Source organism: Azolla caroliniana, unplaced genomic scaffold (genome assembly GCF_043228905.1).
Source record: "Azolla caroliniana isolate FFs.n. ecotype wild unplaced genomic scaffold, voAzoCaro1.0.p SCAF_22, whole genome shotgun sequence".
Taxonomy (NCBI): Eukaryota; Viridiplantae; Streptophyta; class Polypodiopsida; order Salviniales; family Salviniaceae; genus Azolla; species Azolla caroliniana.
The window spans coordinates 101,829-118,830 of NW_028230457.1; the positions used below are offsets into that span (position 1 = coordinate 101,829).

Genomic DNA, 17,002 nt, shown 5'->3' on the forward strand with positions numbered 1-17,002 from the left:
GGAAAATATTGAACCATAACATGAATGTTATAGTCAACATTTATCTGTATGCTACAAGAAATAGAATTTCCACAAATGTAAACTTTTTGAAAATCCCAACACTTCGTATGTGTTCGAAAATACTCTCTATGGGTGCCAGAGTATTTATTATATGTTTTTGTCTTTAACCCACACGAAATCTTGATGAGTGGAATATGTTAAGATGTTGGAGAAACAAAATACTATTTCCAAGATGCTTCCAAAAATAGGATCATATGCATACATATTTCATATCCATAAAAGTAACATTGGTTTATATTAAAGAAAGTTCCACTTATCATAAGGGTGTGATGTCCCTTATGAAATATTTGCTAGTTGGTCTACACCTTGAGATTTGTGTCAATTGTTGATGCAATTGTGGATAAGTTGGGAACATGGCCTTGCACACCATGTTACACTCAAGTGCAGTGAATGTTGTTAAACTTAGGCTTTAGTTATGAAGATCACATTTAATCAACATCAAATTTGGTGCTACCAGTTTAGTATATCTTGTTCAAGGTATAATCTTGTTTAACACAACTTGGTTATCTTGTTGGCGTAACACATAGACAATAAGGTAATTGTCATTAGTTGTAAAGGTTCTTGAAATATATCCCAAAAAATGTAACATAACACCCACAAGCTTGAGACAAGCTTGACTTCTACTCAAAACTCAAAGAGTCAAATATCTGTGCATTTGCCAAACTCAAATATTCAAATATATATGATGAAGTTGAAGGCAAAATTTGAGCATTTTGTACTAAGAATTCTGCATTTTGCATGCATTTATGAATGCCGACAAGCACAGCAACAAATATGTCATGCGTTGACTGTTACTTCTTTGATTATTGAGTCCAAGACATAAACATCCTAAATACAATACTATCCTACTCTATCATATGCTTGTACTAACCAACTATGTTTTTTGCCCAATTATCCAAAAGGATAATAAAAGTATTATAACTACACCTTTTTTCATGGCTTTCGGTAAAACAAGAAAGAGTGCCCCAAATTTTGTGTCAATTTTTTAGGAGCATTCATAATATGTGCAACATCTAGAATTATTAACAATGCATTACATATTTTTCAAAATAATTGGTTGGGGACATTACATGTAATCATCTTTCACCAACTTACTATAGATAAAAACTGGAAAAACAAAGGTATACACTAGGGCTCTAACTAGATATTAGATTGGTCGTAATTGCTACAAAATTTGTGCTATAGACATCTTTGTTCATCACGAAATGATGGCTTTAAGAATGAAACAAAAAACTATAAATGGTGTTATTGTGTGCTTTCATCAAGATGACATGGTGGTGATAATGCAAATGATAATATTGTGATTGTGATTGTTCTAGAATATGTATGTCTCTCATCCTTCCATGCTCTTTACAATTCGGGGATTCGTGTCTACTCGTAGGCTACCCAATTGAGATGGCACATACAAACAAATGAATGCTTTGTCAAAAAAAGAGATCCACCACCCAATAATACTTGTTGTCATTATTACAATTGTATATATAAAACATTGACGAATTAAAATTTCATGGAAGAATATGGCGAAAAGGAAAAACTCGAGAGGATATTAATGCAAACATTAAAGAGGGCGAAACATTAGACATAGCATTATTACATTTGTTTAAAAGGACGACGTGACACTTTCATGAGAACCAGATTGTATGAGCTTTAAAGGGTGAATGAACAAGGAGACTAGTGCACACAAACCTTAGTCTAATTTCCATGAGTAGTATTACTTCTAGTAATACCAAGGCACCTTTTGCTAGAACAAAGCTAAGTTTAGATTGCGTTATAATGTGGCAACGAATTGGCTTAATCTTATTCATGTTGATAACATTCCCACATACCTCCACTAGTTTTATAGTGGAAAATGACACTAATTATAGCAATAATGGTGGAGGAGCCATGTTTGTGTTTGGTGACTCCTTAGTGGATGCAGGGAACAACAATTATCTATCTTTCTCTATAGCCACAGCTAAGAGTCTACCTAATGGTATAGACTTCCCTCAACCCAATGGAAATCGCCCAACAGGAAGATTCACCAATGGCCTCATATTGCCAGACATCATTGGTATAAACTAGTCTCCCTTTCTCTCGATATCTCTTTTTAGTTTGTTTCTAAAATCATCTTACAAAAATGTAATTTCATTTACGAATTTCCGATATAAATTTAGTTATTGTGTGGAATTTGGTAGGAATGAAGACGGGCCATGCTATGGTGCCTCCATCTTTGGCCCCCAATGCCCACGGTGTTGGTCTTCTCCATGGTGTCAACTATGCGTCAGGTGGTGGTGGCATTCTTAACAACACTGGCAGGATTTTTGTAAGCCGTTATTCATCTTCCAAATAGTTAACTAAATTTTCTCGACAAGATTATAACAAATCTACCTTAATTTCTAGTTTAGTGATATCTAAGTTTCCTTGTTCACATTTCCTTTCCCTCTTACCAAATTTGGGGGGCACTAGCCCACCAAAGGTTAAACTCTTATTGCCTTCATTGCAATGCCAAGGAATGCATTCAGACCCTCACATGTCAATGGTTGAACCTCTAGCATGTGACATATATGTGCATGTACTATAGTGACCCCAATATACCTCTAACTAGTCTCAATATTTGCATTGCATGTATTGATGTATGTTGTGCCCCCCATTCAATTTAGAATCTTTTCAAATCATAAACCATTGAATAGATGTTTTCCATACACATATGTACATATATATGCATGTAGGAGAAGAATGGTGTGTCCATGAATGTGTGTAAAATTTGTTGTCACATTGTTTACATTGGTCTAATAAATCAAAAGTTATACTTGTTTATTTGGTTTTGTTAGACATTCGTATTTATTTATTGAAAGATATGATTATTTGGTTAGCATAAGTTGTGTCTACAACTTCAAAGTAGAAATTAAGATGCAAGCATTTTGTGTCTCTACAAATGTGTTTTCCTTGCCTACACAAAAATAACAATGGGACAAATAACTAGGTTATTGGAGTTGTTTGGATACGTTTGTTGAAAATGAGGTGGGGACTATGTCCGCTTTGGTGGGAAGGCCAGAGTGAGGGTTGTTGAGAGGAATTTTGAGAGGAATTTTGAGAGTTCTATGATGTAATTTTGTTTGCTAACTAATGCGAAGCAGTATTTTTTTTGGAAAAAAATAAAATAACAATGGGATGTTGAGATGTATGGCATGTTGACATGGCATGAAGTGTTGCCTTTTTGTTTGATGAAAAACATTTCTGTTTCAATAGGTTGACCGCATTTCCATGGATGTGCAAGTTAGTTACTTCGATCAAACAATTGTAGAACTCAATCAGTTCATGTCTCCAAGCAATGTTGCCATTCTTCTATCAAGGGCCATCTATATGGTAGTGGTGGGAGCAAATGACTTCTTGGACAATTACTTATTCCCCATTCCTGTCACTTTGGATCGATTCCTTCCTTCATCTGTGTATATCAATAAAGTCATTGCACAATACAATTCTCAACTCATGGTGAGAGAGAAAACAAACACGTTTTTCTTTATTAAGGTTCTTTCTTTTGATATAACACTTGCATTAATAGGGCCTTCAAAGTGAGAAAGATGGCACAACTTGTCCTTCACAATTGATAATGGCTAAGATTCCTTTAAGCTTGTTGAAAAAGCAACTTGTGACCAACATGGCTCACAAAATTACTTTCTCATAGCCAAATTTATATTAATGTTTATTAAAAAAAAAGTATGTAAAACTAAGTAAATTCAAATACCTATGGTAGTGCAATATGATGGAACAAAATTATGGATTTCCTTCCCAAATGAGTGGATAAATAAATAGTCTTAAGAAATAAGAATGGCTCCACAAAAACTTATAGTTTCTTTAAATCAATTCCTAGTTTAGACCTCCTTTCCATGAGAAACTTATTCTTTCTCTACTTTTGCCTTTGTGTCGCGTGTTCTTATTCACCTTGAAAACAATATTTCCAGAGTTTGTCATTGTTTTTAGTTTGTTGTTATTGTTCGTTTATCTTCTCATATGATACAAAACCTTTTTCTAGAAACGAAAAAAAGATACAATACCTTTACTTGTCTAATTGATATCTAATAACTTTTCTTTCAACATCATACTCTCTTTGTATATCACACAAGTTTAGTTAAGACTCATTTCAAAGCTAACAAATACAAAATCATTCATTTCTTATTTGTGCCCTAACTTACTCGTTTTGTTTTGGAATGCAAACATGTAATTTTAGAGGATATACAAAAATGGAGCTCGCAAGTTCATCATTGTCAACATCCCAGCACTTGGTTGTGCCCCTTACCAACGGTCTTTGCAAGTTGGAACAGGGGGGAAATGCAATGAAAGGGCCAATCGTCTTGCAAATGTTTTTAATGTTCATCTTAAAACAATGGTTGACAATCTCAATGCAAATCTTCCCGATGCAATGTTCCTATATGCAGATGCATTTACTCTTTTCGTCAAACTCCTTGATAACTTTCAACAATATGGTACCTTTATTAGATGGTTGTCCTGTCAAATGCATTCATGGCACACACATTCACACACATTCTGCAAAAAGAAATTTGTTTCAAACAAAGAAAGAAATAAAACATAGCATGAAAACATTATTTTCCACTTGCAAAAAGCTATGAAATATTAACCATCCAAGGACCTTCCGTTAGCAATCTTTCTCAAATTAAAATTTGAACATATTAAACTAACTAAACAAAAAACGACTTTGCATCATAAAAGAAAACTTCATTTATAGTATTAATAGTTGTGCCAAAATTGGATTCTAATTGCACTAATATGGATTTGCAATGTTTAGGTTTCGAAAATATTGATACAGCATGTTGTGGAGCGTTAGGGTCAAAGAAAGGGATTGTTCCTTGCCGTTCATTTGTCAAGGATTGTAAGGATAGATCAAAATTCTTTTTTTGGGATCCATATCACCCCACACAAGGTGTATATGAAATATTTGCTAACGAGTTCTATGAAGGGAACCAATACATTTCACCAATGAACATACGCAACCTTATGGCCCTATAACTTAAACATGCCCTCACAAGCATATATTATTTATATTCCTTTCTTATTTTTATGTGTACATAGAGGGCCGTTGTAAAGGTCTTCATATCAAATCAAAAGGGTTACTTATAGGCTATAAATCAAAGCCAAAACACTTTGAATAATAGATATGAGCTACTTCATATGCATGAGCTTAAGCCATACATGTTTTATACTGTAGATGCTCTCGGCTTTGTTAGAAAATATTGCAATGGTATGCTTGTTACCTTCTTCCTCCATCCACTTCATAAATAATGTTCAGCTTCTTTCATGGCTAACTCATAATTTTAGTGACAAGCAATAGCACAAATCAAATGCAAAAAACCATGATTGTTCCTTGTCTATGTTGGATTGTATATTTCATAAAAAACAACTTGCGATGCACATTAAGTTATGCCAAAACCATCAATGATACAATGAGATTGCGCACAAAAATGGATAAAGTCAGTTTAAGGTTTTGGCCATTCACAACAAGCCTCTCCGCCAATAGGAGAACATCTTGAAAGTAGAAAGGTTTGACTCAATGAAATCATACTTCGTGTGCAAGTACATCAATAGACCTCCAAAGTAAACTTGTTTTTTTCACAAAGTAAATGTACTACTATCTATTCCAAATAATTGTAACTACAAAACAAATGTGAATTAGCTAGAAGTAAAACCATTCAGATGACTATCTTTAGCCCCATTTTCATCTGCTATCTTTAGGATGCTTATTTTGTCCTCTAATTGAGATTGTCCTTCACACCAATCTCATATTCAGCTCTTTATTTTGTTCCCATCTACAACTAAGCCAAAGTGTAGCATCTCCGTTTACGACGACATCCATAACCACCTTCTAATCCATTCACATTTACAACATCACTCGAACAACACAATAGATGAACATGAGAATTTGGACTATTTACCTAGCAATCACCTCACATTTTTAAAAACTCTACTATAAATCTACCTTGAATCTTGACCTAGAGAAAGAAGACACTCCACACATGAACTCACTCTACAAGAAAATTTGCACCTCGTCTAATGAAAGCCTTGATTATATCTATCTATGGTTAGCTCATCAAATTAAAAACTATACATATTGGACAATCATAGGATGCCAATCCAAAAACAATGACTAGCACTACTAAATGAGCTACATGAAAGGGTAGTTTGTGCCCGTAAGTGGCGACGACGCAGATGGTGACGGTGAAGGGCGGTTTGTGCCCGTAAGTGACGACAACAAAGATGGTGACGGTGACAACAATGACGGTTTCGACGATGAAGAAGGTAAAATGTAGCCTGTCTACAAGTTGCATGATGGAACGTGGTGCGAGTCTCATCATATCTCCTAGAGGTCATCCTGTGCATGTATCTCACTCGTACCATTTGGTACACCCCTTGATGGACTATGTACTGCTAATAAAACATGACTTCGTGTGAGTTGTAGCCTTCGGGCGAGCCAAAGATAAAAAAAAAAAACTAAAGTAGTATCTCTAAATGGAAAAAAAAAAGAGCTGGATGAAATCTAATGCTTTCCTAAGGTTACCAAAGAGTTTGTGAGCATGTCCTCTCATTTACTTCAATGACAATTATGACTCTTTACAAAAGAAGAAATGCCATACTCCCAATGTATTTTTTATGGAAATGCATAAATTGGAAACATTTTGTGCATAAAAAAATGAAGTCTTTATAGAGAAGAAGTTCCATACTCAAACGTATTTTTATGGAAATACATCAATTGCCAATATTTTGCATCTAAAAAAAGGAAGAACTTTACAGAAGAAACACCATACTTTAGTGTACTTTTTGGAAATACATCGATTTTGCATCTAATGCTTTCCTAAGGTTTCTGAGAGTTTTGTATGCATTTCTTATCATTTATATCAATGACAATTATGACCTTCATATGAGAATAAATACCATACTCCAATGTATTTTTAAGTGGAAATACATCAATTTGAAAGCTCTAAGAAACTCACCATGATATTGATAGTTTACATTCAACATGAAGAGTAAGGTTTTTAGAGATTGACAAGAATACTAGTGAATAAAATTACTAAACATTGCCAATAAGCCTTCAAAAAGGTTAGTTAAACATTTAAAAAGCATTTGTGAAATGTGGCTCTAAAACCCATAGAATGAACAAGCTAGTTTGACAGATTGCAAATTTTATTCGAGCCATCCATGAACGTTTTTTTACATAATTATTTATGCACTAACAAAGCCTCAATCATGTGTTTATGCCACACACAAAAATGACTCTAATGATTATCCGTGCACAAATGCATCTCCATTCCAATCTTGTTATGTTTACTCTTGCAATTCATCACTGACGACTTCATTTCTTAATTACAAAGCTAGAGCCTTCAAAGCTTACAAAATGTCAAGACAAAATGTGTTTCAAGTAAAGAGACTTTCCAAAAACAAGTCTTGAAAATTAGTAGCCATGGTTTGGATAAATCTCTATCTTAACAAAGATTTATCCCTTTCTGCACTACTTTACTCCGATCCATTGAACTGGATCCATAATCTGTGTGTATATTTGTGTTCAAAGATTAGATTATGGTCCACAAGCTACTGTCTATTTTTACATAAAGTCGATTGCACCTTACTTAGGTTAATGATAGGATCGTCAGGTATCATCCTCCCGGCAACTGTGGATATTCCATAGACTCTGGTACAAAATAACTGTTGCATCCAAAATGGGGATAACCACTACTACACTTATGGCCCAACAATTATACAACATAACAAGGTCAGGAAGCATAATCACCTCGAATGCTGACTGGTTCGGATGCATCCATATGGACACCTCGAGAGAAATATCACGTGAATCCATGGGAGGCATAAAAGATCCCCGAGAGACCACACCATGAAAAGAAATATAATCATGACTGTGACAACCCGCTGAGAGTCGAAATCATGTAGGGAAGTTGGTTGCCGATGATGATGCTTTCCAGATTTTATGTGAAACATGAGGATATAGCCCAAGCATAATGAGCCCACTTATGAGGCAAAGGATGATGAGCACAAGTGTGCCTATACCAAGCATATGGGTAGGGGAGGGCATCACCTGGTTAAATGTTAGTGAGCATAGTCAAGCCAAGCATCTCAGCATGGGAGGCAAAAGGATTGTTTCCCACAAAGAGTATTTTTCTCTCTCTTAATGTAATTAAATTACCCTAGTGGTAAGTTCTTAGACTATTAGCAATATGTCTTTTGGGTTCGAGACCCAATTTTCTTACCTCTCTATTACTTCATAAGTATCATCTTAGTTCAATAGATGCCATTGTGGAATGTAGGGGTTGAACCCATGAGCTCCTGGTCTCCATTGCAAAACTTTACATCTCTCTCTTTCTTTGGTAAAAGCACACAATTATATTAATTGTATGTAAAATCTACTTGTTACAACACTTCTTAGTCTCCTCTACCTATCCATGCTCTAATGCCACTAGAAAACCTGAATATGCATTTGAGGAGATTATCCCCACATATTATCCAGAAATTCCACATAAGAATACCTTTCAACTTCTTCAAATGGTCTCTCTCTCTCTTGGCAAGACGATTGTGCATAGAAAGAAAGAACGTTATGGAGAAAACCCTAGATAATCATACCTTCGAGAGAGTGCAAAAAACTTGGCCAAAGGTTTTTTGGCCAAAGAATTAGACGTCGTTCTCTTCACATACTTGTCAGCTTTATATCTGGGTGGCCTCTAGTCTCTAGGGTCGAAACAACAGGATCTTGCGAAACGAGAATGTGGGTTCCTTAGGGTTAGGGTTTTCAGCAAGTGGGTTTCTCACAAAAAACAAAGAGAAGCGTCAGCCAGGTCTGTGCTACAGGGGGGATAGGGGGAGGATTAGGGTTTGACTAGTGTAGAGAGAAAGGGGAGTGTATTGTTGGAGAGGTCACTAGTTCAAATCCCAACACACCCAACACATTACAAAAAAAGGGCTTCTTCATAAGTTAAAATGAGAAATATCGAGATTTTGGTCCTTAAGGTTTCGTTAGTTCCATATATGCCCTTTGGATAGACTTGTCATTAACAGTATAGATAAATGACTGGACCTTCTTGGGTTGAATTTGAATTATAAAAGCGTCAAGATTAGCGCGCGGAAGTTAAAACAGACACAACGACTAGGTTGGATAGCAACAAAAAATAGAGAATCAATGGAGAACACACAAAGAATATAGTGTACTTAGGAGAGACAGGGAGAGAGCAGAACACCAAAAACTCGATTTAAAAAATAACACTCTGTGTATAGTCAAATGGGCTCAGAGAGCACTTTTTATACAAGTTCATAAAGGATTGACTTGAAGTACTAATAAGTACTTCAATGCTCATAACGAAGCTACTAACACTAACTCCTAGGAATATAACATCCTAGTAATCTAGGATCTTAGGCCTCTAACGGTCTATCAGCTCTTCATGGATCTGGCTCTCGATTTATTCAGCAGAACCGGCCCTCGTTGAGCTTGCTCGCTTAACACTCCCCTTCAAGCTCAACTTGAGGTTGGTCTATCGTGTTAGCATTCGCTGGTCCTTGTCTCTAGCTTATTCTGGAATCTTCATGCCTTGCTCGTGTTTCTCAACTCGTCCAATTCTGCACACCTCGACCTCCTCCGTCAGCTTGTCTACTCATCAAGGCCTCGTTAGCTCCCACATTGGGGCGGTATTGGAGCCCCTCGACCCGTCGAATCCTTCGTTTGAGTGTCGGCTTTGATTGCCTTCTTGTTTGCTCGGCCTTTATGTGATTCGGCTCATCTGACTCGAATTGCTCGACCGAATCGGCTACCTTTGATTCGTTCTCCTTCTTCAGGCCTTTGACGACGTCTGGCTATGTTCTGGTCCTGGCCTTTTTCTTCTGGTCGTCATTGTCCTTCTTGACTATGCCGCATTTGCCATTTCCTTCGGCTTTTCCGGATGTTTCGACTTCCTCAGTCGATTCGACTTCTTCTTCAATTCTCTTTTTCTTGACCATACCATTTTTGCTCTCCTCCTTCCCACCTGCTCCACCTGCTCTCCCCCTCAAGTGTGGCACATCGCGATATTGTAAACCAAGTATCTCTGAAAAGTGTTGCAATTTATTCGATCCGAGCGCCTTGGTGAAGATGTCGCAAACCTTCCAATTGGTTCGAACATACCACAGTTCTACTTCACCATTCAGGACCCGCTCACGCGCAAATTGATAATGCATTTCAATGTGCTTTTTGCGAGCATGGAAAATGGGGTTCTTGGCCAACTGCATGCTACTGATGTTGTCATACCAGATCGAGATCGGAGTGGGAACTCCGATCCGTAAGTCCTGTAGCAATCGCCAAAGCCAAATAGCTTCATAGGCTGCGACAGTGGTTTCACAGGTCGTGACAGTGGCTCCTCCGAGCGCCTTGGTGAAGATGTCGGCAACCTACCGACCGGTTCGAACATACCGCAGTTCTACTTCACCATTCAGGACCCGCTTGCGCGCAAAGTGATAATGCATTTTGATGTGCTTTCTGCGAGCATGGAAAACAAGGTTCTTGGCCAGTTGCATGCTACTGATGTTGTCATACCAGATTGAGATCGGAGTGGGAACTCCGATTTGTAAGTCCTGCAGTAATCGCCAAAGCCAAATAGCTTCACAGGTCGCGACAGTGGCTCCTGTATACTGAACCTCCATGCTTGATAGGGCCACTGTTGGCCGCTTCTTGCTGCTCCACGCTACAGCTGTGCTTCCAAAAGAAAACATGAAACCTAATATAACTGACCAATTGTTCAGCTATACTGTGTCGGTACAACAATGGCTATACTGTGTCGATCCTTCATGCCGCTCAAATATCGCAATAGTTGATGTGCACACTAAAGATGCTTGATAGTCGGTCGCTGCATGAACTGACTTATCACGCCGACTGGATAACTAAGGTTAAGTATATGAGGCTTTCGACAATTTGTCGGAACCGTTTCGCATCGCAGACCACTCCCAAGTCGAGACGAAGCTTCAGGTTTTTGTTGAGAGGAGTGGTCATCGTGACAAATTGACAATCCGTCATGCCAAATTTGTACAACACATAATGTCATTCAAATAGCAATATGCCGTCGGGGGTGTGGATCACTTCGATCCCAAGGAATTAGTGAAGGTTCCCTAGGTCCTTCATCTTGAATGCATATGGCAACTAAGACTTTACTCATCCGATTTCAGCAAGGTCAGAACCAGTGATGACCAAGTCGTCCACGTAGAGCAATATGCACACCAGACCCTTTGGACCTTTTCGGATGAATAGGGAAGAGTCGGATTTTGAGGCCGCAAACTCCATCTTACGCAACTAGTGCTGTGAAGATTTCCGGCTATGGTGAGAAAACCAACTGGAATGGGCAAAGTCGGCAATGTGCACCATGTGCACATGTACATTCGAAAATGTATATAAAATAAAAAGGGAAATATTTGTCCCACATTGTAACGTCCTTCCCTCTTTGGACTATAAAAGGAAGGAGGGGTCTCTTGTTAAGGGGGTATACAACTTAGATCTAGGGTTTGGTAGTTTTCTCTTCTTCTTATTTTCCTTAGGGTTTCTACTTTGGTCTTCTTCACCCTATTTGATTTTAGGGTTACGTTTTAGGTCTTCTTCGTCGTCGTCTTGTGGGTTTTGGTTCCTTCTTCTTGAGTGGAGCTTTAGTGTTCCGTTTTGGTTTTTCTTCGTGTGAGAGTTTGGGTTTGGTTTGAGGTTTCTACAACGGCAGCTCTTCGGCATTCTAGTGGCGGTACTTGGTGGTTTGGCTTCCTCTTCTCGATAGAGAGTGTTTCGTGTGGTGGCTAGTTCGAGAAGGGAGGGCGAAGTGGCATGGGAACACTCCACCATCTTCTGGCCATGACCAACGGTGGACGTCGTGGTCCTAATGGCCCACTTAACTCACCTTTGCCAATTCCCATTTCTTAACTCGTTGTATTTAGCCAATTATTTTGTAATAGCCACCAGATTCGTGGGTTGTAAGCCAATTTCTTGTAAAACATTTCTAACATATATATATTTGTGTATATTCCTCTTTCTTTTCAACTATTTGAGTTGAGTCAGTGTTAACGGCCAATCGTCTTACCGATCCAGGTCAATCAATCCGGAAATCAATCCAGCAGGATACCAATCCGGATCAATCCATCCGGAGGCTGATCCGGGCCGATCCATTCGGAAACCAATCCGGACCAATCTGGTCGGGAACCGGACCGGACTGATTTGGCTGGAAATCGACGCGAGCGGAAAGCCAAAGGGCTGAGGCTCGTTGAGAGCGAGACCTCCACCATCCGACTCCCTAGTCCATGATCCCCGTGGTCCCGCCCAAGCCAACACAAACGCGCAGATAACCGTGACATATTTGGTGAACCCGACGTGAATGGGCAGCAAGGGAGGATGAAGGTGGACGAAGATGGCTTCATGGTGAAGGTAATGTCAAAGGAAATGATGGACATATGCGGATGAAGGGTGAACGAGAAACGGCTCGGAAGTCGTTGGGAGCGCGGTCGAAGGAGTCGACCATTGAATCCGGTTTAAGCCCACGATGTTTTAAGCCCACGATGTTGGGATTAATCGAAGGAAGAAGAGTGAGGCAATGAGGTAGAAGATTTACGAGGTGGTTGTGGCCGTAGGGTCATGAAGAGGTCGAAGAGCTCTGAGAAGCTTGCGCTTCGTGGGGGCTTTGAAAGGAGTTTACCAAAGAGGCACGGGCACGAGGAATCGAAGGAACGGAGTTGGCATGAGATTGGTTATAAAGGGGTATCATCAACGAAGACCCATCGAGGCGCTACGCGGGTGCTCCTAGAGGTTGGGTCTCGCTTGCTCAACTCTCGGGCAGAGTTGAAGATCGGTGGGGGTGAACAAAGTTCGGCGGTACTTAACATAAAGCCTTGGCGAGGGAGGTGTACGAGAGCTCGAAGTTGAAAGACCAGACCGAAAGGAAGGTTATGAAGGAGCCGACGGAGGCGAACGGAGATCGAGGAGGAAGCCACCTTCTTGACGGATGCAGAATAATGATGAGGTCGTGCGAAGGTTTGGGTTTGGTACGATGGCATCACTATGGGAGGTATGGAACAAGTCACCTTCTAACCTTGCGGAGGAGCGATGGCCAAGGATGAGGCCGATGACTCGAGGGTTGCCAATGCTACCTCGAAGGCATTCGATGTTTCGGGGCACGAAACATCGAGTGATAAAGGAGCAAGCATGACCGAAGCTTGCGTGATTGGAGCGGATAAAGAGTGTGAAGCCTATTTTAGCTAAGGAGATATCCATGGGAACAATATCAAGATGGAAGAGTGTTGGGAATGCGACCATCTAGGTGTGGAACAATCTCAACACTCTTCTAAAGAGAAGATCATAAGTGGATGCAAGCAAGGTAGATTGATGGCATAAGAAACAGAAAACAGAGAAACAAGACACAACAAGAACGCCAAAGAGAGACATTGGGCACAAGATGAACTATATTTCACCAACATCAAAACTAGGTTTCAAAGTCAGTTTATATACTGACTGACTTAGGGCAACTGCCCTTCTCACTATTTACATAAATAGCCTAAACCTAGTGTGTACAGGAGGACACAATGTGAATATGTTCATTAGAGACCCGCATTCAACACTCCCCCATAATGGGCATATAGATTGAAATTTTGTAAATCAAAATAAATGTACAATACAAATTGATACAAAGTTTTCGAACAATTTGAAAATTTCGTTCGAGTCAATTGAACTTCGAAAGAAAGAAAGATAAAGAAAGTAAAGGGTGAACTGGCCGAGGTTGGGGAAGCTAAAGCCGAGCTTCGAACTGTCGAACTCAATTGTTCGATAACATCCTAAGTGCCCGACTTAATTAGGCTGATTCTTCGTTACATCCATCTTGTGCCGAAGGGATCGGAATCGATTCGCCGAAAGACACTTGGTCATCCCATCTGCGACGTTATTGGTTTTAGATATCTTCTCGAGGCCGATTTTCCCTGAAATTACACAGTCCCAAACAAAGTGATATCAAACGTCGATGTGGTCTGAGGCGTTGTGATGAACAAGATTTTTCGACAGAGCGACAACACCATGACTGTCACTGTAGACAACTAGAGCCGAGTCAGATTCGACTTGTCGAAACGTGCAAGCCAACCGATCACGCCATAAGGCCTCTTTCGCCGCATCAGACGCAACTATGTATTTGGCCTGGGTCGTTGATGTGGTAGTGCACTCCTGAAGTTTCAATTTCCACAAGATTGCTCCATTGCCGAACTTAAAGCAATATCCGGTTGTCGATTTTCGACTTTCCACATAGTCGGCAAAGCCCAAGTCGGTATAGTCGACTATGCCTGAGTTGTCGTTCGGGCCAAATAGAATGCCAAGTTGTTTTGTGCCCACTAGATATCTAAACACATGGTTTACTGGGTTCCAGTGCGATTGGCCGGGGTTGTGCATGAATCTGATGAAGACTCCTACGACGCGAGCAATGCCAGGCCGTGTCACGACCATCGCGTACATCAAGGAGCCGATTGCCAGTGCATACGGTACCGACTTCATAATGTCCCCCTCCGAACCAGATGTTGGGCAATCTCGTTGAGACAGCCAAAGGCTACTGGGGAGCGGGGTTGAAGTAGATTTAGCCGATTGCATGTTAAAGCGTTCGAGGACACGTGTAATATAGTCGAATTGGGAATGTGTCTTGCCGGACCGAGGTCCTTCATGGCAAAGTTCAACCGCAGTTGCCGAACGAGTTTGGCAAGCTCTCTGGCTTGCCGACCGGAGATTAGTATGTCGTCCACGTAGATGATGAGGAAGATGGGTGACCCATCTCGAGCTGTTTTCATGAAGAGACAGTGGTACTCATCGTTTTTTGAGAAGCTGAACGACTGAATGAAGTCATCAAAGTTCTTGTACCATTGCCGCGGTGCCTGTTTAAGGCCATAAAGACTCTTCCTAAGTCGGAAGACTAGGTGTTCTTGGCTGGGTGCAACAAAGCCTTTCGGCTGCTCCAGATAAATTTCCTCCTCTAGATCACCATGGAGGAATGCCGTTTTGACATCTAGCTGAATCAACCCCAAATTCTCAGCTACCACGACGCCGAGCATAAAGAGGAGGGTTGTCATTTTCACAACTGGTGAAAAAATTTCGTCGAAATCGACGCCATATTCCTGTCGAAACCTTTTCGCAACTAATCTGGCCTTGAATTTTGGGGTGGCCGAATCAGACGTCTTTTTAATTCTATAGACCTATTTGCACGAAAGAGCACGTTGATTTTTCGGTAGTTCAACGAAGTTCCAAGTTTGGTTTGCTCAAATGGAGTTCATTTCGGACTGCATTGCCAAATGTCAAGTGGCCGAATCGACAGATGCCGATGCCTCTTCATATGACATCGGTTCTTCGACGTCCATAAAGAAGATTCCAGGACAGTATCTCTCCGGGGGCTGTGGCAGTCTCTCGGATCTTCGAGGTATGACTGGACTTGTCACATCGGGTGTCGAAGTCGAATGGTCAGAAGTCGAAACATTCGGTTGTGCCAAGTCGGATGTTGCCAAGTCAGTAGTAGAGGTTTCAGCTACCCGTGAAGCCGATCTTGGGTTGTGTGCTATGCCTTCGTGAAGGGTTGGCACATTTGAAAAAATTACCCTTGGACTTCGATCGACATTTTGGCCGATTGAGGCATGGCTGACTCATTGAACATTACATCCAAACTTCGGACGATTTGTTTGTGCTCAGGGTCCTAGAGTCGGTAGTTGATTTCTCCATCTGATCCATAGCCTAGGAAAATGCATTTCTTGGACCTTGGTGCAAGTTTGCAGCGATCGTCTTTCGGTATGAGGGCGTATGCCTTGCACCCGAAAATCCTCAACTGGCCATAATTCAGCTTGTTGCCGTTCCATAGTTCCTGGGGTATCCGAAGGTCTAGAGGCCTACTAAGCGACATATTGATTATGTATACTACCGTAAGTAGTGCCCCTGCCTAGAAGCCATCCGATAGTCCTATCCTTTCTTGAATTGTCCGATTCATCCGCTCGGCAATTCCGTTTTGCTCCGGCCTGTGGGGTGCCTTATATTCACGTCGTATGCCGTGTTGTCTGTAGAATCTAATGAATTCTTCAGATCTGAACTCTCTTGCATTATTGGTGCGAAGGCATTTCGATTTTGGGCCGGACTGATTCTCGGCCATAGCGAGCCAATCGGAAAAAATCGTGAACACTCGATCTTTAGTTGTAATTGGGTAAGCCCACACCTTCTGAGTCGAGTTGTCAATAAAGTTCACAAAATACAAGGCACTGCTGAGAGATTGATATGGCATAGGACCACAGACGTTTGAGTGTACCAAATCAAGGGGACTTGATTCTCTCGGTGCTGATGTCAGATGTGATGCGCCTATCTGTTTACCGTATTGGCAATGCTCATAGAACTGATGATCAGAGAAGGAGAGTTTAGGGATGTATCCGGCTCTAGATAAATGTGTGATGCCGTCCTTGCTGAGGTGTTCGAGTCGTCCATGCCAAAGTGATGACACGGGAATGTCAACCAAGAATAAGTCACCCTCTCTGAGTGTGACATATAACGGGTACAACGAGTGTAGTTTCAGTCCTCCAAGAAGTAGGCGGTTTCCCATTTGGAGTGTCCACCATCTTGATGAGAAGCCAACACGGATGCCGTCTTCGTCTAGTTGTCCGACTGAGATTAAAGGTCTTGAGAGATCAGGTACTTGTCGAACATTGTGTAGTACCAATGTAGAACCGAGCTCTATTGTGCCGATTCTGATAATCGGACTAAGTCAAAATGTTGGGCCGAGTATTGCTGAAATTGGGATCGATGAGGGGTCACATGAAAGGACGCACCTGAATCCAAGAGTCATGTGCTTGATTCCTCTATCGTAAGTAGAATTTCTGATTCGACTAGGTTCTTAATGGATAATATGTTCAGGTCGCTCGATAGCATTTCGGCCGAAGAGCTGACGTAATTGAACTC

General features: G+C 40.5%; 1 protein-coding gene across 1 annotated transcript; it reads left to right on the forward strand.

The window, feature by feature from the left end:
• Nucleotides 1-1,670: 1,670 nt before the first annotated feature.
• On the forward strand, nt 1,671-5,106 carry LOC147849683 (GDSL esterase/lipase At2g23540-like). Its single transcript, XM_087337095.1, has 5 exons — nt 1,671-2,110; nt 2,235-2,362; nt 3,289-3,531; nt 4,268-4,523; nt 4,844-5,106. The coding sequence occupies exons 1-5, from the start codon at nt 1,762-1,764 to the stop codon at nt 5,062-5,064; spliced, it is 1,197 nt and encodes a 398-aa protein (XP_087193221.1). The 5' UTR covers nt 1,671-1,761; the 3' UTR covers nt 5,065-5,106.
• The last annotated feature ends 11,896 nt before the right edge of the window (nt 5,107-17,002 follow it).

Excerpts from the sequence above, each read along its gene's own strand:
- LOC147849683 (XM_087337095.1), top strand. The coding sequence starts at position 1,762 with ATGAGTAGTATTACTTCTAGTAATACCAAGGCACCTTTTGCTAGAACA. Across the intron at positions 2,363-3,288 it reads ACAACACTGGCAGGATTTTT|GTTGACCGCATTTCCATGGA; the intron begins GTAAGCCGTTAT and ends CTGTTTCAATAG. Across the intron at positions 3,532-4,267 it reads AATACAATTCTCAACTCATG|AGGATATACAAAAATGGAGC; the intron begins GTGAGAGAGAAA and ends ATGTAATTTTAG.